Consider the following 21,735-nt stretch of genomic DNA (forward strand, 5'->3'; position numbering starts at 1 on the left):
ATCGCTTTATTATCTCTGTTTCTCGTCGTTTCCATGCACTTCAAGTCAATTTAAAATACAGGCTTTTAATTTTCACATGCTATTTATGTTGCCTAACTAAGTTCATTTTCTAAAAGGGATTCTTTGACCATGACCAATTTTTCAGAACAGTTTGGTCCAGTGCGCTCATGGGATATTAACCCCCGCATTGCTGCGGTGCTCCTCTTATGGGGGGCTATGATTGGCCTATTAGCTGCTCCAATCACAGCAGCTGTCTTATTGATTTTGCGGCTCCAGTGGATATCGAGCGCTCATCGTGTTTGAATGGATCATTGCTATGCTTTTCCATACGTCGGGCTGTTAGTTTTACACAGCCAGCTATTGATTAGCCAGGGGGAGGTAAATAAGCAGAGGACAGTGAGTCCCTGAACACTGAGCATTCATGGAAAGTAATATAAAGTACATTAAGATAGAAGAATGAAACTATACTGGAGATTTAACACATCATCATGCTAATACAATGTATGAATCTGTTAGGAAAAAAACCTTTTGTATTGACAGATTTAAAGATGTACAGATGCTTGTAATTGACAGATTTACAAATGTACAGTCCAGTGCAAGAGCGGTTGCAGGGTGGGCAAATGAGTCAGTGTCTTTGAATTGCATGTTACAATTAGACCATTAAATTAGCAAAATAAAATGAAAAAAATCGCCCAAAAAAACAAACGGCAATATGGGTTTCAAAAAGTGTGTGTTCCCTGAATCCAACAAAATATGTGAATTCTTGGTGTTTTGTCCGATCTTTCCAGACAAGGAAAGATCAGTGTCCCAAGCGGGCGGGGTCAGGCATATTAAAAGACACCACCCCTTCGGGAAACGAGAGTGAAACTCATCCAGCGCACCCCAAATAACCATCCTTACCGTGACATTATGACTGACTGACTCAGTGAATATACGACGAGTTGACCAGGTGCTTGCGCACGTGGTAAAACGATGAGATCAACACAAACAAAACAACGAAATGGGCAGTTAACGCCAACATACTGAGAGACTTCCTTGTACAAAACAACTTGGACTCCAACATTGAAAGCTTCAGATGGTTTTCAGTCTCTTCCGAGCCTCGCGCCACTTACGTTAACGTTATTCCCGGAATGTGAGTTTAACGAGCCAGTTACATATCGTTGCATTCTTAGACATTGCTGGTTGCTTTATTTTGTATGTTACATAAGATTGGCCAAATTATTAGTTAGTTTATGGGCTAGAAATTCTGCTAGGTTACAGACACTAAGTGGCCATTTTCTAAACTCATCCTTTGTTTCTGTGCGGGTGGTTCATGTTGTTCCTTGTCGCTTGAATTATCATCTTGCAGCTCGATTTGTGATGTTGACGCTGACGCAGGGTTAGCGTTATTAGTCGGGGCTTTTGACCCAGCCAGACTTCATCTGCTTTGACATCTTCACGGTGTGTCCTGCAGCCGCTGTGCATGTGTGCGAGCAGCCACCTTACCACACGTGTAGCATCACGTAGATTGTAACAGCAAAAAAATGTCACATGCATGTCACTCACGTATTAAAAAAATTAGGGCTGTCAAACGATTAATTTTATTAATCGTGATTAATCTTTGTGCCAACAAAACTGTTTTAAACATGGGGAATTCACACAGGCATGCGCCGGGGACACAAACAAACGCACCCAGCGGTCTGTGGACCTCAGTGAGACTCAGGCCTGTTGATTTTACTCTTGTGCTGTCAGCTAAGCTGGAAGACGCCGATTGCCTTACATCATGTAACCTGACATGTAACATGTTTGTTTACCTGGCCACAGCGCTAGTGTCCGATATTATTACTACACATTATAGCACATTATAGCTGGCCGAGAACGCGCAACGTTATTACCAGACCAGAGTAAAAAAAAAAAAATATATATATATATATATATATATATATATATATATATATAATTATTATTATTACGCTATCGATAATCGATAATTGATCGTTAATTTTCCAGATTTTCGATTATGGAAATTGTTCAAAATGAACACCCTACTCTGAACTAAACAGCGCCCTGTGATGACGTCACTTGTTTTGGTACGCTGATTGGCTGAAGGCGTTTGTCTGTCAACGCAACTACGCCCGCCCATGCTCCCGCCCCTGCTAAGGACTGGGTGGGGACGGGGCCAGACCGTCTCGCAGAACCAAATGAAATGTGAGTTCACTTGACGGGCTGGTTTACCAGGCTACCTGTCTTTAGACCGACCCAACAAGTTGATCAACCAACTAAACGTCCTGCATTAGCTGTCATTGTGCTTGTGGACGTGAGATCTTTCAACATTATATTACAATGTTTACAATGATGACTGTTGTCTTTTTGGGTGTAATTCTCCCACCCTGGACTTTCTGTCTGCTAGCATGGCTTTCTTCTTCCTCTGTATAAGCAGTGAAAGTTACATTTTGTCCCAGGAAAAAAAAGAAAAATGATAAAATAGCACATAGCCTATTGTCGATTAATCGGTTAAAGGGGCCATATTATGCATTTCTTAATTTTGTATCATATATATGTTGTTACAATCTTGGGTGGTCATATTAAACATGGGCTAAGCTTCAAATAAATAGGTGAAGGTGTTTGAATGTTACCCCCATGAACCCCCCCCTTCCCCCCCATGAAGTCTCGTAGACGAGATGGTACGGGATTTGTGCGAGAGCCAAAGTCCTAGGTGACGTCAGGTAGGACGTTTGTTACCCTGGTGATGCCAAGCATAGCCCGGGCCGGCCGCGCGCGTGCCCTAGCCTTCACCCGTCCATCCGCCCCTCCCTTCCCTGTTCTGACATTGCTCCAGTACACTGCCCACAGTAACGCTGCTAGTTCCCACTCGTCTCGGCCGTATCTGCCTTTCATTTTATTTGTGTTTATCTGAGTATCTAGTATTTCCTGATAGAAGTCCTGGTTAAAAGCTGTAGCGTTAGCTGTAAGCAGTGTCCAGTCGTTTAAAGTCAGTGAGTTTTCTTGTTGCCTTGCCAACCTAACCCCGTGTCACCAGGCTCTCTCCAACCTGGCTGTCTGGGACTAACACTAACACAACAGTAGTCTCATGGAATAACGGATTCCAGATCGCAAAAACAAGGAGACGACTTGGAAGTGAGCCAGGATATAGGACTGAAGTGGTAAGTTCTGAAAATGTGTGTCTCATTCCAGCATCGGTTGTGTACCAATGTGCTGCTGGGAAGCGCTAACGCTACTTACCAGCTAAGTAACGTTAGCACTTGCTATATGTTAGCCTAGCAGCACAGCTGCCTTTCATAGACATAATGAACAACCGATATCGCGTTAATAGCTGGAATGACGAAGGCACACATTTTCAGAACTTGTAACATTAGTCCAACTTGCTGACTTCCCCAAGTCCTCATTTTTGTTTGGTCCGTGTAGCCTTTGCTAGGAGAGGCCCCCTTATAGTCACAAGCATTTGGGAAGTTAGCTAACTAGCTACATTAGCTGTTATTTTGTTCAGTTGTGGCTTGAATGTGACGATATTGATTAGTCTGAAGCTCCCCGGGCAGGCCACGGTAATAGAATCCCTGCTCGGCCAGCTGCCGAAGGAAATGTCCCGGCGCAGCCCGGGCCGAGCGGAGCTGTTGCCTTAAAGGGATGTTGATATATCAATTGATAGCTTGCTTGTTACGTCCAAGTCACGTTTGTCATCGATGGTCAAATTTGTTTGGCAATCCGTTGCTCGTTGATATAACGCTTATTGTTTTACAACTACCAAACTTAGTAGCCAAAGCAGAGATCGCCTGTCTGTTTCTGTTAGATAGATAGATAGATAGATAGATAGATAGACAGACAGACAGACAGACAGACAGATGAAAGATATTGTAGTTAGCTTCCTGCTTCAGCACTGTACCAGAGATTTTCATTCGCTATTTATTTCCCCATAGACATTTCGTAAAATGCTTATAAAAGTAGTTTTACTTGTTCAAACCAGCAAAAGAAAACTAAGATTCCCTACCATAGCAAAATGCAGAAGAAGACTAAAACATAGCGTTTCAGACAGAGGGTGAACTGAAGGGGGCCGTGAGAGCCAGTACAAGATAAACAATGAGTTTTTTTTAACTATGAATGATGCAATAAGTTACTCTAGTGGAGGCCAACAATAAAATAATAATACATTATATTAGCAAAATATGGGCCCTTTAACATATAGTTTGATCGATCAAATTCTTAATGATCGATTAATCAATTATCGATTACCGTAAATTCCGGACTATAAGCCGCGGCTTTTTCCCCGTTTTTTGGCCCCTGCGGCTTATATAACGGTGCGGCTTATCTATGGATTTTTTCAGCAAACGGCCACTCGGTGACCTCCAAAATCGATGGATTTTACAGGTTACACAGCTTCATCTGCACATTTTATATTTCCCGACAATCCCCTCTGTGCACGAACCCTTACATATGGTAATTAAACATCAAAACACAATTAAAAAAAACAACAACATTAAAACACCTGCGGCTTATAGTCCGGTGCGGCTTATATATGTAACAAACAGGCAATTTTGCTGCTGCGGCTTATACTCCGGTGCGGCTTATAACCCGGAAATTACGGTAATCATTAACATCCCTACTCTCCATGCCAGCACCATGCTTTAGTATCTCTCTCCCTCTCCATGCCAGCAGCACCGTGCTTTAGTATCTCTCTCCCTCTCCATGCCAGCACCATGCTTTAGTCTCTCTCTCCCTTTCCCTGCCAGCACCATGCTTTAGTCTCTCTCTCCCTTTCCCTGCCAGCACCATGCTTTAGTCTCTCTCTCCCTTTCCCTGCCAGCACCATGCTTTAGTCTCTCTCTCCCTTTCCCTGCCAGCACCATGCTTTAGTCTCTCTCTCCCTTTCCCTGCCAGCACCATGCTTTAGTCTCTCTCTCCCTTTCCCTGCCAGCACCATGCTTTAGTCTCTCTCTCCCTTTCCCTGCCAGCACCATGCTTTAGTCTCTCTCTCCCTCTCCATGCCAGCACCATGCTTTAGTCTCTCTCTCCCTTTCCCTGCCAGCACAATGCTTTAGTCTCTCTCTCCCTTTCCCTGCCAGCACCATGCTTTAGTCTCTCTCTCCCTTTCCCTGCCAGCACCATGCTTTAGTCTCTCTCTCTCTCCATGCCAGCACCATGCTTTAGTCTCTCTCTCCCTTTCCCTGCCAGCACCATGCTTTAGTCTCTCTCTCCCTCTCCATGCCAGCACCATGCTTTAGTCTCTCTCTCCCTTTCCCTGCCAGCACAATGCTTTAGTCTCTCTCTCCCTTTCCCTGCCAGCACCATGCTTTAGTCTCTCTCTCCCTTTCCCTGCCAGCACCATGCTTTAGTCTCTCTCTCTCTCCATGCCAGCACCATGCTTTAGTCTCTCTCTCCCTTTCCCTGCCAGCACCATGCTTTAGTCTCTCTCTCTCTCCATGCCAGCACCATGCTTTAGTCTCTCTCTCCCTTTCCCTGCCAGCACAATGCTTTAGTCTCTCTCTCCCTTTCCCTGCCAGCACCATGCTTTAGTCTCTCTCTCCCTTTCCCTGCCAGCACCATGCTTTAGTCTCTCTCTCCCTTTCCCTGCCAGCACCATGCTTTAGTCTCTCTCTCCCTTTCCCTGCCAGCACCATGCTTTAGTCTCTCTCTCCCTTTCCCTGCCAGCACCATGCTTTAGTCTCTCTCTCCCTCTCCATGCCAGCACCGTGCTTTAGTCTCTCTCTCCCTCTCCATGCCAGCACCATGCTTTAGTCTCTCTCTCCCTCTCCATGCCAGCACCATGCTTTAGTCTCTCTCTCCCTTTCCCTGCCAGCACCATGCTTTAGTCTCTCTCTCCCTCTCCATGCCAGCACCATGCTTTAGTCTCTCTCTCCCTTTCCCTGCCAGCACAATGCTTTAGTCTCTCTCTCCCTTTCCCTGCCAGCACCATGCTTTAGTCTCTCTCCCTCTCATGGTACAGTATGTGTTGTATGTGCTTGTGTCACATGGTCCGTCTCCTCTGCTCTGTTGCAGGAAGCCTTAACTGACGCCGACAGGATCAAGTAAGTCTCTATCTTTATTCAACTCATAGACATAGATCACATAGATCCAACCCCCCACTCGTCTGATTTGACTGTTCTGACTCATTCATCTAATCGCTCTGTGAACCTGGCAGAGAGCTGCCTGTCTGTCTCTCTCTCTCTCTCTGACCTGTCTCTCTCTCTCTGACCTGACTCTCTCTCTCTGACCTGTCTCTCTCTCTCTGACCTGTCTCTCTCTCTCTGACCTGTCTCTTTCTCTCTCTCTCTCTCAGACTCCTGCAGCAGCAGAATGAGGAGCTGCGGCGTCGCCTGTCTCTCTCCACACACAACATGGAGGCCATGGAGGCAGAGTTCCACGGCGGACGCCACTACATGGAGGCGGAGCTTAGCCGCACCCGAGACGACCTGGACAAGATGAGAGACAAGTTCAGGAGGTGAGGAGAGGAGAGCAGGAGGTGAGGAGAGGAGAGCAGGAGGTGAGGAGAGGAGAGCAGGAGGTGAGGAGAGGAGAGCAGGAGGTGAGGAGAGAGAGAAGGAGGAAGGCCTGCCATGAGGCCGGTGTCGGTGCAATTTTGGCTCGCCTACCAGATTGGCTCAGGCACTCACTTGTGATTGGCTGTACGTCGGGCATGTGGGATTAACATGGGCAAAATGGCCGACAACTTTAGATTAGCTAACAAGCTAAGCTACTGATATTATCAGACATGATAGACATAAAAAAATATGAATCATACAAACATTCAATGATCATGGATGGCCACAGAGAGTATGGCAGGGATGACGTTTTCTAAAAATAGCATTACAAAAACACATTATGCTTCGAAAGTCATCAAAGTGGTCCTCATTTGTGAAGATTATCTTGCTGAACACAAAGTTTGCTGTTTTGTAAATTGAAGTGCTCAAATCCAGTAGACTGCAGTGTTTCCCACAGGATTTTGAGAATTTGTCGTGGGGGACCGCAGACCCCCTAGGGGGATGCGGGGGCTTTCCCCCCCGCGAGATTTTTTTAAACATTTTAAAGTAAAATGCATGAATTTGGTGTACTTTGAGAAAGCTTAAGAGCAAAATTAAAAGGCTAGATCTATGAAGAACATGTCATCATTGCTGTGCTGTGGGTTTACAATGACAAACTAAATTTCTCCCTATAGGTCAGGGATACTCAACTTGCTTTGCCACTTTCGTGAAATGATAGAAGGCGAGGGGCCAGTTAATAAACAAACTATACATTTTTCTGTAGCGGATTGTAGGTTTTTGGGGTGTCAGCCGGAGTTTAGGCTGACAGTGTTGTGCACACCGGATAGTTAGTTAGGTTAAGTTAGTTAGGTTAAGTACATACATAAGTGCCTGGGTAGCGAGCAGATGGCGGTATTTGACAATTTAGCAGCTAAATCATAGATTATTGAAAGATATTCCATATTCCAGACTGAATGCTATAACAGAAGTATTGGCCAGAATTCCTTTATGTATGGGAAACACTGGACTGGGTCCAGAGTCAGACCCTCGAATCCGCCCACTCCACACAGTTGGGTTTGCTGCTCTTGGTCTGGCATCGTCGTATGCAAATGCCTTTTCTCCGGCACACCAAACACACCAGATGCGTATCCGACGCTGAAGCAATGCCTTGCGGAGGCAGTTTCATTTCGCATCCTTGTTAACAGGGGAGACCAATCACACCGGCCGCAGCAGACATGTGCAGCGAGAGTTTCGGCATCAGGTCTATTTTTGACGCGTGACCTGAGCGGTCGCATGCAGCCAGGCATGAAGTCAATACAAGTTGTGACTGGAGCTTTTCTTTTTTGTGTAAATACAATAAATATAAAACAACCAGTATATCCCACAGCTATCATGCATTTACTTTTCCAAAAGAAAAAAGGTGCAACAGAACAGAGGCTCCAGATGGAAAGTAGCCTATGGCTAAATCTGTTACAAAGCATCTCTTCCCCTATGGTGTTTAATGTTTTTTTTGTATATGTCCATGCCAAATAAACTAATAAAATAAAATAAATAAACGTCAAAATGTTATCCATGGACAAGGAGTTTATAGCCTATAGGTCTGGAGCCCAGAGACCTTCGAAGCCATGCCCACTCTACAGTTGTGGATTTGGCTGTTATTGAGTAGATGAGGAAATGAGTTTGAGTTGACTCAGTTTGAATATCAGAGTTTACACACAGAGTCAGTTTTTTTTTAATCCGCCATTCGAAAAAAAAAATCATCTCGCACAGAAAACCTTGCACACTGGTCCGATGCGTTTTATTATTATGTTCGTCGTTCTATTCGCAATACGAAAACAAATAGTCCTCTCCTGTATCCACGTGACAACGTGACTGACAGATAGCAGCAGCAGGCAGCGGTGATGTGGACTGCAGCTGGTCGGGGAAGAGGGGTGAGGTGAAGCGAGCCGCTCAGACTGGAGTGGACTCCAACCTACCCTGCCCCTCTGCAGCTTATTTTCGACTTGCATGTGTGACAAAATGCAAGCTTTGTATCGTCTTCACTGACGGTGAAAAATGTCCACACCGATGAAGACATGCTGTGGCATGTGTGTGGCTGCTTTTGTTTTGGCTGCAACTCATCCGTCTCGGTCTCGCTGCTTTCGGGTGCGCGCACGTCACGTGAAAATCCGCTCACAGAATCGGCTATTTAGAGTGACCGGCGCAGATCACCGGTCGGTGCATCCCTAGGGAGAACTGTTTTCCACTGCCTGGCACTCCACTGCCCTAACTACTAGAAAATTGAAGAGCACCATCGCACAATTTACATCGTACTTTGTCGCGTTTCTGGACGAAATATTTGTACGGAGGCATTATGGATCCGGGTTGTCCGTCCGTACGTCCGTCTGATGTTCGTTAACGAGATATCTGAGGAACGCCTTGACGGAATTTCATCAAATTTGCCTCAAACATCGACTTAGACTCAAGGATGATCTGATTAGATTTTGTTGGTCAAAGGTCAAGGTCACTGTGACCTCTCGAAAGCCATTTTCTAGCTTGTTAACGCGATATCTCAGGAATGCCTCGACGGAATTTCATGAAAATTTGCCTTAAACATCGACTTGGACTCAAGCATGAACTGATTAGATTTTGGTGGTCAAAGGTCAAGGTCACTTTGACCTCTCGAACGGCATTTTCAAGCTTGTTAACGCAATATCTCAGGAACGCCTTGACGGAGTTTCATCAGATTTGCCTCAAACATCGACTTGGACTCAAGGATGAACTGATTAGATTTTGATGGTTGAAGGTCAAAGTTCAAGGTCACTGTGACCTCACACACCCAATTTCCAAGCTCTGTAACGCAACATCTTAGGAGCGCCTTGATGGAATTTCTTCCAATTTGCCTCAAATGGTGATTTGGACTCAAGAATGAACTAATGGCGGAGGCATAAACCTGCTGTGCGGTCGTTCTAGTTAAACACGCTTCGACATGTTCCTTTAATTTTTTTCTCCCGTCCCATTCACTCGTCTGGTCAAAGCAGAGAGGAGCAGAGGGGGGGGGGGGGGGGGGGGCGCGGGTGTGTGGCGTACTTGCTACATGTGTGTGTGTGCTGCCGGTTGCGTTTGATCAGACATCAGACAACAAGTAGGTATGAATGAAAATCGACATCAACCATATATTGATCAAGCTTTATTAACCTTTGTGCCTTGTTTTAATATACTTATGTTAACATTGCTTCCCACAAAGGAGGGAAAAAATAGCCAGATTGGCAACAGTGTTGTAATTAACATGCAAATCGACCGTTTAACCGCCATGCTTACCGTTTAACCGACATGCTTACCGTTTAACCGACATGCTTACCGTTTAACCGACATGCTTACCGTTTAACCGACATGCTTACCCGTTCAAAGACGTTCTCGGCGGTTAATGGTTAACCGTCGACATCCCTAGTTGGATTTGGTCTCTAGTGATTTGTTAGAATTCCCCTGGGGGATCCCATCATAGAAATAACACAGAGTGCAATCTCAGACTAAAAGAGGGAAATAAGTTTACGAATTGACAATTCAGTATCTTTATCTTTATCTTTATTGTTTATTTGAGCAGGGACAGTACACAATAAACATATTGCACCAGAGATAGCTAAGAGCTCATTTGCATCTGTAGTCCCTGGGCGCACAGAGTCCTGTGCGCACACAGTACATATCAAATACAGAAATAAAAGAAAATCCTAGTGTCTAAACAATCAATATGCATGGTACAAAAAAATGATAATACTTACTATTAGGAATATATAACACAGTAAAATATAACACATAGGCAGATAGCAATCCCCTAAGATCACATAGTGGTAAATGAGGAGATGATCAGAAATAAATACACAATGTCAGAACACAACAACATGAGACCACACTAATGCATATAGGTGGCCACAGGACTGACCCTCTCTCAGCCACTTCTTGACAGAGGACTTAAAACCTGTGAAAGTTAGGGCTGGGTTCAAAAAATCGATTCTCCGATTTTTAATCGATTTTCATTTTAATCCTCGATTATCGATTCATATGTCCAGAGATCGATTTTTTTTTTTAATAAAAAAAAAAAAATTTTTTTTTTTTTTTTTTTTTACTAAACAGGCTAAAATATTGTGCTGTGTGTGGTAGTTGAAACATAGTTTCAAGTTGACGTTTAATTATGTTTGTAGTTGAAACAAAAACATAAATACTGTAGGCTACATGAATGGAAATGTTTGATCATTATTAATATCTACTTTTAGAAATTATATAGGCTGAAATCAAATCACTGTGCATAATTGTGAAAGTGTCTTTATTGACAGATGAAAAGGCTGTTATTTACCCTTTGTCACCACGTGGTGAGTAAATATATGTGTAACTAAAACCATTAAAATTGACAACAGGTCTGCAACTTTTTTCCCCATGTATCTACTTGGCTGGTTGGAAACCCCTGTGTTACATAACTAGACAGTCATGTAATTCAGGGTACAGCTCAAAAACCACGTTTTGGTATCACTAACCAAATCAATATTGAAAATTGATCGAATCGGAATCGAATCGAATCGAATCGAATCGAATCGAAATTAATCGATTCGCAACCTTGTGAATCGGAATCGAATCGATTCTTGAAATTTGAACCAATACCCAGCTCTAGTGAAAGTACTGCAGCCTTTAATGACTGCTGGCAGGGTGTTCCACAGCCCGCCCGCTTTGACTGTGAATGCAGATTGACTGAATTTCGTGGATCTAAATGGCACGCAACAGTCTCCTCTAGTGGAGGCTCTTGTAGTTCTCACACTGGTGTTACGGTTTGTATGAATATCATGTTAAACATCCCTTTCCTGCGGTACTCTAATGATGACATGCATTGCAGCTGTCAATCACAGCCCAGCCAGGGAGTAGTGCTACTAGGAAATCTAGCCATCGTTAGCGTTATCTGGATTGTCTGTTAATGATACCGGCTCTGAAATTCAGAGGAGGAGGTGGAGAACCTGTAGAAGCAAGCAAGTCACACCGCACAGTGTTCACCGTTACTCCCCCCCTCTCTCCTCTCTATAGTCGTGTTTCCATTACTCTCAGAAATGCGCAAAATCTATATATCGCAATAGAAAGTGGGTAATGGAAACACGTAAATTTCGAAAAACCTCCCAAATATCGCAAAAAGTTTTTGCGCTCTCATGAGGTGGTTTTTCAGACGTGTCGATATAGCAGTTTATCGCAAAAGTGTAATGGAAACACATTTTTCGCATTTGCATGTCATGTGACCCATCTTCCCCTTTGGAAACGGAGCGGAAAATGAAAGGAAAATGAGGGAGAAACGGTTCGATAAGCCGTGGCAAAACCTCCGCAGCAAGTGGAAAACTTTTAAGCAACGCTACCTATCAGAAAGACTAGTGTTTTGTAAAAGCGGAGCTGGGGAAAATAGATCATGTTTAATGACAGAAATCGGTCCATAGTGACAGGCTGCCTGTCTGTGTGCGCGCAGTTGTAGGCTACCTTTTTTCCTCTGCCTCTCGCGCTCACTGCATTCACTGCAGCCAGCAATATGTTGACACTCATTTTCTTTTGAATTGATAATCAGGCTCGTTTATATGCGTTGTAACTTCATGTGGTGATTTGCATTGACCGTTGGGGTTGGATTTGAGCATGCAGGGGACGGGATTTGGGGCAGATCCCCGTGCGTAATCACTGTGGCAGCTGCTGCAACGGGGAATTTCGTTCAGGTGTGTGCGCCGTCACTCAAACTTAACTTCAATGGAAACGCCTACAAGTCGCAATTGTACATTGTCGAAATTGTAGAAATATCGCAATTATTTTGCGAAAAACTGTAATGGAAACACAGCTTATGTCTCCTCTCTCTCTCTCTCTCTCTCTCTCTGTTTCCTCTCTCTCTGTCTCCTCTCTCTCTCTAGACTGCAGAACAGTTACACAGCATCTCAGAGAGCCAATCAAGATCTGGAGGAAAAGCTTCACGCTTTGGTAAATGTGATGTTTGTGTGTGTGCGTGTGTGCATGCGTGTGTGTGTGCGTGTGCGCGCGCGTGCATGCGTGTGTGTTAGGCCTGCCGCGGTAGTCGGTGTTAGCACACCCGACCTGAATAAATTAACTTTTCCTGGCTAATATAATGTCCACACTCGGTGACTAGCTAGAAGGCTGCGTCGGACTGAGAGCAGTTAAATGAAAAATACGGACAGCTGAGTGTGTGTCCACTTAGCGTTCGTCAGTGTTTCCAAGCGCTGCTTGGAGCGCTTTTTGAGAGGAGAACTTAGCTTAGCAGCTGCTAGCTCATTAACCAGTTGGTGGATGGGAAATGGGAATGGGGAAAAAATTTATCCCCCACCCCCTCCCCCGTTGTTATTTTTTATTCTTGCTTAAACTGAATGTTTTATGGTCACTCACGATTCAGTAGGTCACGGGTTGGCTTGGTTCAAGCCTTAAAACTCGTTATATAAGGATTTATCCAAATGTCTATGGAGAAAATGAATGCGGAACTTACTTGCGGGGCAAATGATGTCACGAAAAGTCACGTGACTGTTGGGCTCTATTTGAAGCCGGAAAAGGGAAGTGGTACGTGTGAAGTGATGGAAGTTTGACGCTGGTCTGTCGGTAGCACAAACAAGCCCTCACGCACGCACGTGTGTGTGTGTATATGTGTGTGTGTACTCGTGCTGTGTGAGTGCTTGTTGCTGCTAAATATTTGATGGCTGATGGTTTTACGTGTGTGTGTGTGTGTGTGTGTAAGTAAATGTGTTGTTGAATGTTTTGTGTACTTGCTGCAATGAATATTTTATGCTTTCTAACTTTGTGTGTGTGCACGTGTGTTTCCACCTCCCATGAGGCCATTGATCATGTTCAGCTGCTCCAATTAGTCAATAGCCGATTGATCAGCAGACAGACACACTGCACACCCGCCCAGGGCCATGACTCTGCTCTGGGCGGGGAGCTCAGGGTCACATGACAGCAGGTCTATCTTAAAGCAGGACTAAACCCCCCAGATTTCGGGCAAAACGGTATTCTACTTGATTTGAAAACTCTGCAGGCAAGATGGGCGCCTATACTCCCTTGTACCCTGGCAGAATTCCTAGCCCATAAACATAACATAACTTGGCCAATAAGTACGTAACATACAAAGTAAAACAAACAGTAATGTCTTTGGTTGATGTAGAATGCAAAGGACATGTAACTGTTTCGTTAAACTCGCATTCCAGGAATATTGTATTCACTGCGCTGCTCTAAAGATAACGTAACTGGCGCGTGCCTCAGAGAGCCTCTTCGTCCTGGAACCCACTCGCTTTGCACCAGAACACAATCCATTTGTGGGTGGAACACGCCAGGATTGGCCAACGACAATGGCAGTGCCCAGAACTGTCAAATAAAATCATCGACAGAGACGCTATGACCCGCCTCCCAATCTCCTTTTCTTTTTTCCCCCATAACAGTGTATCAACGTGGCTATATTATAAATATAGCCACGTTATAAACAACTAATGGAAACGGTTTTGCCCGAAATGGTTAAGTTATATAACTAGTGTAACTAGCCCATTTAAATTTCAGTAACTGTCATTGAGTTACTAAATTTAAAAAAGTAAGTAGTTATATTACTAGTTACTGCAAAACTAGTTAAATTACAGTGAGTAGTTACTTCCCAACACTGCATTTGACATAACAGCATTTCTCCTAGTCAAAATTGTATTCTCTTCTAGGGCTGGGTATCGCCACTGACTTCCCGATACGATACGATTCTGATACACAAGGTCCCAAGTCGATACGATTTCCGATACGATACGATTCGATATCGATATTTTAGTTACAATACTAGTTTTGCTTTGATAATGGAAGAGATTCTCAAAGAACTAATGCTGTAAATTGTACAAGGAACCCTCTAACCTGGTGCATTATTAAAAAATATTAATATTCACATTAACTCATTGAGTGCCAGCCACTTTTTGGAGAACGGACGCTCCCAGTGCCAGAGTTTCAGAGCGTTTTCAGTGATTTCTCGAGGCCCACAGAATATTGTGTGATATTACTATGTAAACACCGAACACGCACAAAGAACGATGAGACTCTATTGTATCAGCAGCAAAAAAAAGTTTATTGATATCATTTTCCCTTCTTTAGTTATCAGCCGGAGAAGATAGGTCAAAAACAGAAAAAATTGGCGTTTCCATCTAGAAGCTGAGATATTGAGCCTTTTGTGAAATATAGCATTTCAAGCAAATCACTGACTCTGAAGCTAATATTTTCTGACCTGAAACATCTGAACAGTAATTTCCTTCAATATAACAGCACCCGCACCCCCCCTCCACTGCAAACTCCTCCTCCGTGGGTGTGTCTCTGGTGGCTCTGCTCGTTCTGAGTGCTGCGTGTGTCAGGCGAGTCTCTGCTGCCTGGATGGCGGCTGCTCGTCGGGGGAGTCTGGATTGGGCTCGCTCGTTTCTGGGGTTTCGGTTGTGAGCTGGGATGAAGCTGTGTCCGATTCTGGGCTTTCTGCTGCGCGTTTCAAAGTGTGCTGCACCCAGAGTCTATTTTCAGAGCCCCCCACCGTTGTGCGCCGGCTCCCAGCGCGACAGCGAAAAGCCAAACGATTCTCATGAGAATGGTTTCATCACGGCTTTTTCTGCTGTTTTTCCTCGCCTTTCTCTAATCTGGAGAGCACTGTTGCCACCTAATGGGTCCGTAAAATAGCTTTTACACATTCAACATGCACCATACTTTCACAGGAGATGGATCTGGCTTTGATCCACGTCCCACTGTCAAAAAACGCAATTGACGAACATACTCGTCCTTGGCACTCAATGAGTTAAGAATTGACCATAAAGAAAGCAGTTACATCATGTACTTATTTTTTATTTCTCTGTACTGCCCGATGAAGACCCGTGAGGGTCGAAACGTTGCTTTTTGTAATCAAAAAACAGTGTGCGGATTTCCTTTTCTTCTTCTTTTTTATTTAAACATGACCAACATAGTCATTCAACATCTTATCTTTCTTTACAGTCTTCTGTCTCTTTCTTTACAATCTTCTGTGAGAAGCCAAACAAATTTTGATTTCCACTATACAACAGAATCATTGAACAGCAGCATGTTGTAAACAGTGTTTCATAAAGTATAAATGCTTTCTAAATAAAATAAAATAAAATGGCTACAGCTTATGAACATTTCCAGCTCACAAACATTATAGTGCAAACACATTTGAGGTCTGTACATCTGGCTCATGGTGCATGCACAATGCACATTGTCAACCTGCTTTTAACTTATTACCAGTGTGTAAACAGCAACTCAAATCACTGGCAGGAACAACAGGACCAAGGCACAGCAGCTCCATCAGCTTGTTGCTGTTGAAAGATAAAATAAATATTCATGATCAGGATAATAAATAAACCATCATATACAAATACTGTAGTGTACAGGAACACTGTTATTTCTATAACTTACATTAGATGCCTCCACTTGCTCCTGACGAGCAGCTTCAGTCAAGACAGTGGTCAGCCTGGAGAAGGTGTCATCACGGGCCCGATCGGACAAGAAGGGCAGAGAAGTACCGTAATTGTCAGGTACGAATCTGTAGCTCTGGATGTCCAGCTGTCGCAAGTTATAGCGACTCTCTCTGCTGACTTCAGTGAAGTTGAGATGTTCTTTTTCACCTCTTCATACAGCTTTGGGATTGCCACTTCACTCAGTTGTTGTTGTGACGGTAGCATGTAGTGACTTAATGAGGCTTCGGAAGCCAACATTTTCTACAACGCTGTACGGCCGCAGATCTTTGCAAATAAAACTTGCCACAGCCGATTTTATTTTCTGTGCACGTGGAGAAGTGGACAGAAGCTTGCACGCAAATGCTTTCTCCAGCGAGGCTTGTTGCTGCTTTGAGATGTCCGGCGCCTTGAGTAGAGCAGCCTCCCCCATCTTCGTTTTTTGTTTTTTTGGTCTGAAGCATGGTCTGAAAAGCACAACGAGACCTTGCGAGATCTGGCTGCGATCACGTTGCACTTGTTGCGCTAAGAACTAAACCACGCGAGACTAACGGGTAAAAAAAATACAAAATAAAATAACGGGGTAAAATGCATTTTAAAAGATCGATACTGGGATTTATGTATCGATACTTGTTCCTTCACATGAATATCGATTCAATATCGATATATCGATTTTTTTAACCCAGCCCTATTCTCTTCTCACTAGTCAGAACTGCAATAGTTTACACTGAAAATTAAATTTGCTGTGTACCACCCAGGTAGTGTAATAATATGTACATCACTTCATATTGACAAATTGAGTCAAAACTACTGAGTGTTGAGTCTGTTACTAAACGCACTGAAATAAAAAGTATTTTTATTGTGTCACTGAACACATGGCTGTGCAAAAAATCGATATGGCGATATATCGCGGTATTATTATATTATAATATATATTATTATAATATTGCAATATGTTGCCGTATCGATTTTATTGCACAGCCCTAATCCACAATAACATTCTCATTAGTATAAATTGTATTTCAAGATATCTGAATCTTTGATTGTATGAGTCAAAACTAAATTTAAGATATCTACAAATCCTTAAAAAGGAGAAGTGGTCGTTTCTTTTCGGATTCATTCATGTTGTCTCACTTCCCGTTTCTCTTCTTTTGTTGTTATCTCTTCGTTTCTAATGTCGCTCTTCACCTCTCTCTCCCTCTCTCTTTCTCTGTCTCTCTCTCCCTCTGTCTCTCTCTCTTTCTGTGTGTGTGTGTCCCTGTGTGTGTCTCTCTCTCCCTCTCTCTCTCCCTCTCTCTTTCTCTGTGTGTGTCTCTCTCCCTCTCCCTCTCTCTCTTTCTCTGTGTCTCTCTCTCCCTCTCTCTTTCTCTGTGTGTGTCTCTTGTGTGTGTCTCTCTCTCCCTCTCTCTGTCTCTCTCTTTCTCTGTGTGTGTCTCTCCCTCCCTCTCTCTCTCCCTCTCTCTGTCTCTTTCTCTGTGTGTCTCTCTCTCCCTCTCTCTCTCTCTCTCTCTCTCTGTCTCTCTCTTTCTGTGTGTGTGTGTGTATGTGTGTGTGTGTGTGTGTGTGTGTCTCCCTCTCTCTGTCTCCATCTCTCTCTATCTCCCTCTGTCTCTGTGTGTGTGACTCTCTCTGTCTCTGCCTCACTCCTCATGCTGCTCGGACTGACTCATCTTCCTCGTCATGCTCACCCTCCTCTTCATCAGGCTGCCGTCAGTCAGACATGGGTCTATGCAGTTGCGTTCTTGTTGTTTACCCTGATCCTCCTCTTCTTCCTCCTCCTCCACATAGAACATCACTCCATCCTCTGTTTTCCTTTGACTCTTTGAGTTCTGCATGTTTTTTTCTATCCTTTCCTGGTCTGTTCATCCTGGCTAACAGTTCTATTTTTTTTGCTTCTAGATTCTAGATTGTTCTGTCCGGCTTTGCCTTAGCGATATGGCTGATCGTTGTGCTAGTCATCTTTATTCACATGCTGGCCATATGTGACAGGGACTGGTGTTTTGGGTAAATAAAAAATAGGCCGACGTAATTTTTTCCTCTTTTTTTTTTTTTCCAGATCATAAAAAAGTGGATAATGTAAGCTTTCAAATGAGACATTATGCCATACATTGAAATCTGAAAATAGTTGCAGAAGATAGTATTGGAATGTTGGTACCATCAGAGAAAACAGATTTAGTGATATTTAGTGATCCTAAAACGTAATATGAAAAAAGAAAAGTGGAAAAACTTCAGCCGGCAGTTGAGTTGAGTTGTTTCAGGAAGCTACAGCTAGAAAGAAGTTGGAAAGCTATGCTCTCTGTACTAGAACACAACAAACTCCTGCCGCCCCGGACTCCTCTCTCCAACTCTCACTCATTTTTCCACCCTTCTCTTGCAACAACTCAACTCTTCTCCTTGACTTGTCAACTTGTACGTTGATGTTTCACATTTGTGTTGTTGGATTACATCACCGCTCGCTTCACGGCTGCCGGCTCATGATCAATACGAGACCAATTACAAAAATAGTTGTCCCCATTTGTCACATAGAGACAAAAAATGGTGAAAACAGGGTCCAGGCTGAAAAATACCCAAGTTACCCATTAAACATGGCAGGCATGGGAATAAAGCAGATGGCCGGGGTTATGGGTGGGTGGGAGGAGCAATGTCTGGTGGGGTGAAACTAGTGCTGCACGATTAATCGAATCGCAATCGCAATCGCGATGTCAGCACGTGCGATTGCATAACCGCAAAAGTGTGCGATTATTTTATTTTTTTCACGTCTTTTTGAGTGTGTGTGTGTGTGTGTGAGAGCCTCCTTTAAACTAACGTTACACGCGACGCAGCAAACACACGTTTCTCAGCCATCACACTGGGCATCAATACTAGCGGGAGACTTCTCCCATGCACTCCCGCAAATAAGTAATGTTATGTGCAGCAAGGTACATATTATCTACAGAGAGGGCGAGAGAGAACATCCATGATCGCTAACAGCAAGCTATGCTAATAACTAGCTAGCCGTTCGTTCAGAAACGCATGTAAACAGCCGTGTGATCAGTGAGAACGTCAGTAAAATAAGGAGAGAGCTGCAGGTGCTTATGCAGAACTAGTGCGCGATTAAGTACACAGTGGGGATGACCCGCTGTGATGAAGAATATAACGAGATTAACAAGGTTGATAGCAAAACACTGTCGCAGCTGCCAGCACTGGCAGCATCACCTCCAGGCTAGCTAACTAGCCTGTCACATGACGCCTTCATGGTCCCCTCGTTAAAAGTCTGCTGCACGTTCTCACCTCTCTCTCTCAAGAAGCGTCACGTGAGTGTGGCGTTTAAGGCCATCTGTCGCTACAAAATAAATAAACGGGGTGTATCATTCATTAGTATTGCTGGACAGACATGTAACTAACTTTGCAACTTTGCTGAGCCATCTTCTATGTGCTGTAACACAGTGCAGTTTCTATTTGACTGGTGTTTCTTTTTTACATGTTTGGGACAGGCAAATGTCTCAAAATGTTTTATTTTTTTGTAAAGATAATTTTTTAGTTTTAATATATTTTAAATTGTAACATATTTCATGTAGGCTATTTTAGTCTGTGATATGTGAAACCGTGGTATTTTTGTCCAAGGTTATCATACCGTCAAAAACTCATGCCGGCACATCCCTAGATACCTAGTGGCAGTGGTGGCCCAACGGTTAGAGAAGCGAGCTTCAATCCCCGGGACCGGCAGGATAAATCTGGGTGGGGAAAGTGAAAAGGCAGCGCTTGCCCCTCCCTCATTACCACCACTGAGGTGCCCTTGAGCAAGGCCTTAACCCCAACTGCTCCAGTGGAGCTGATCAGTGGCCAGCAGATCAGACTCTGGTTGTACTGGTCAGCTTCCAGGTATGAATGTGTGTGTGAATGTGAACAGGGCACTCCTGAAAAAGAGAGCATTGCTCTCAGTGAGACTCCCCCTGTATAAATAAAGGTAAAAAAAAAAAAAAAACTCTTGTTTATTATATCGCAATCACAATCGCAATCGCAATATTGTCCACCCTAATCGCTAATCGCACCTTTTCCCCAAATCGTGCAGCACTAGGTGAAACTCACGTGTGGTTATACCTCCTGACGCAACACACACACACACACACACACACACACACACACACACACACACAGGAAGAGAATGAAGAAGGGGCAGGCATTTATTCCAGCATTTATTTTATTCCCACATGATGTGAATGATTTAAATCCAGCATGAGGCAGATGGGCAGATGTACTGAGGGCTTTAGCCGTTATTATCCCCGCCCCACTGTCACCACAGTGCTTCTGATTGGCTGCTCTAACATGATGCCCCTCCCCCCTCACAGCTGTGCTTCTGATTGGCTCCTGCTGCTCTAACGCGATTCCCCCCCCCCTTGGTTCATGCTGCTCTAAAGCGATGCCCCTCCCCCCTCACAGCTGCCTTATGATTGGCTCGTGCTGCGCTAACATGATGCCCCTCCCCCCTCACAGCTGTGTTCTGATTGGCTCCTGCTAATGCCCCTCCCCTTGGCTCATACATCAGATCGGCAATTAGGCCCCACCCCCTTTTAGGGCGAAAACACAAGCCTCTCCCAACGGGGAGAGCCTTGTGTTTTCGCCCTAAAAGGGGCGGGAACATGTGGCGCCTACAAAATGACGTATTGCCAATCTGACGTATGCTGCTCTGAAAGCAATGCCCCTCCCCCCTCACAGCTGTGTTCTGATTGGCTCATGCTCCTTTAACACGATGCCCCTCCCCCCTCACAGCTGCGTAAGGTGGAGCGGGACAAGCAGACGATGGACCAGGAGATCGTGGAGCTGACCAACAAGCTGCTGGATGCCAAGAACACCATCGACCGTCTGGAGGAGCTCAACGTAGGTCACTTTTCATTATGACATATCTTATTATAATCAGAGCTGCAACTAACAATTATTTTCATTATCGATTAATCTGTGCATTATTTTCTTGATTAATCGATTCAACATTTGATCTATAACATGTCACAAAATGGTGAAAGATGTCTCACTTTTTCCCCAAAGCCCAAGATGACGTCATCAAATGTCTTCTTTTGTCCTGACCAACAGTCCACACACACACACACAAACACACACACACACACACACACACACACACACACACACACACACACACACACACACACACACACACACACACACACACACACACACACACACACACAGCCCAAAGATCTCCAAATCACTTTACTGTCATCAAAGACTAAAAACATGTAATCAAAAACATGCTACAGCATCAAAGCCCTCGCTGAATGCGGCTGGTGTGCACCTCCCGAAAAAATGAGACTAGACGCAAACAGCGCAAGTATAATAATAATGTAGATGGGGAGATAACCGAGGAGAGTGAAAGCTATTACCAAGTATATGCACTACATTCTTTCCTTGGGCTAACTTCTAGTCATTGAAATCCTAGTGGAATCACACAATTGACTAATTTTGCTGGGGACTTCCCTGTGACCCTCTCGTCAAGCTGACGTATATACGGTAGATCGAGTTTGAGTATATATATATATATATATATATATATATATATTTTTTTTTTTTCCCGATTTTTTATCCCATTTTTATCCCCCATTAGTGCTAATTTATTATTTTTTATTTATCCTGGTTGCTACTCCACCCTCTGCCGATCTGGGGAGAGCCGGAACTGGCTCCATGCTTCCTCCGAGACATGGGCAGTTAGCCAGCCGCTTCTTTTCACCTGACAGGGGAAGCTTCACCGGTAGGACATAGCACATGGGAGGTTCCAACCAGTTCCCCTCCCTCTGAACAGGTGCCCTTAACGACCAGAGGAGGAACCACAT

The 21,735-nt window shown here is 44.1% G+C and overlaps 1 protein-coding gene across 1 annotated transcript in view; it reads left to right on the forward strand.

Moving 5' to 3' along the window:
* Positions 1-21,735, forward strand: part of tjap1 (tight junction associated protein 1 (peripheral)) — a gene marked incomplete at its 3' end in the record, with an annotated part of 96,956 nt that overhangs the window by 34,038 nt on the left and 41,183 nt on the right. Inside the window, exons 4-7 of the mRNA XM_083651051.1 lie at positions 5,992-6,020; positions 6,272-6,433; positions 12,353-12,419; positions 20,663-20,770. Coding sequence (XP_083507177.1) covers positions 5,992-6,020; positions 6,272-6,433; positions 12,353-12,419; positions 20,663-20,770 — 366 coding nt within the window. The remainder of the gene's footprint in view (positions 1-5,991; positions 6,021-6,271; positions 6,434-12,352; positions 12,420-20,662; positions 20,771-21,735) is intronic.

This window comes from Poromitra crassiceps (assembly GCF_964638095.1).
Source record: "Poromitra crassiceps genome assembly, chromosome: 14".
NCBI lineage: Eukaryota > Metazoa > Chordata > Actinopteri > Beryciformes > Melamphaidae > Poromitra > Poromitra crassiceps.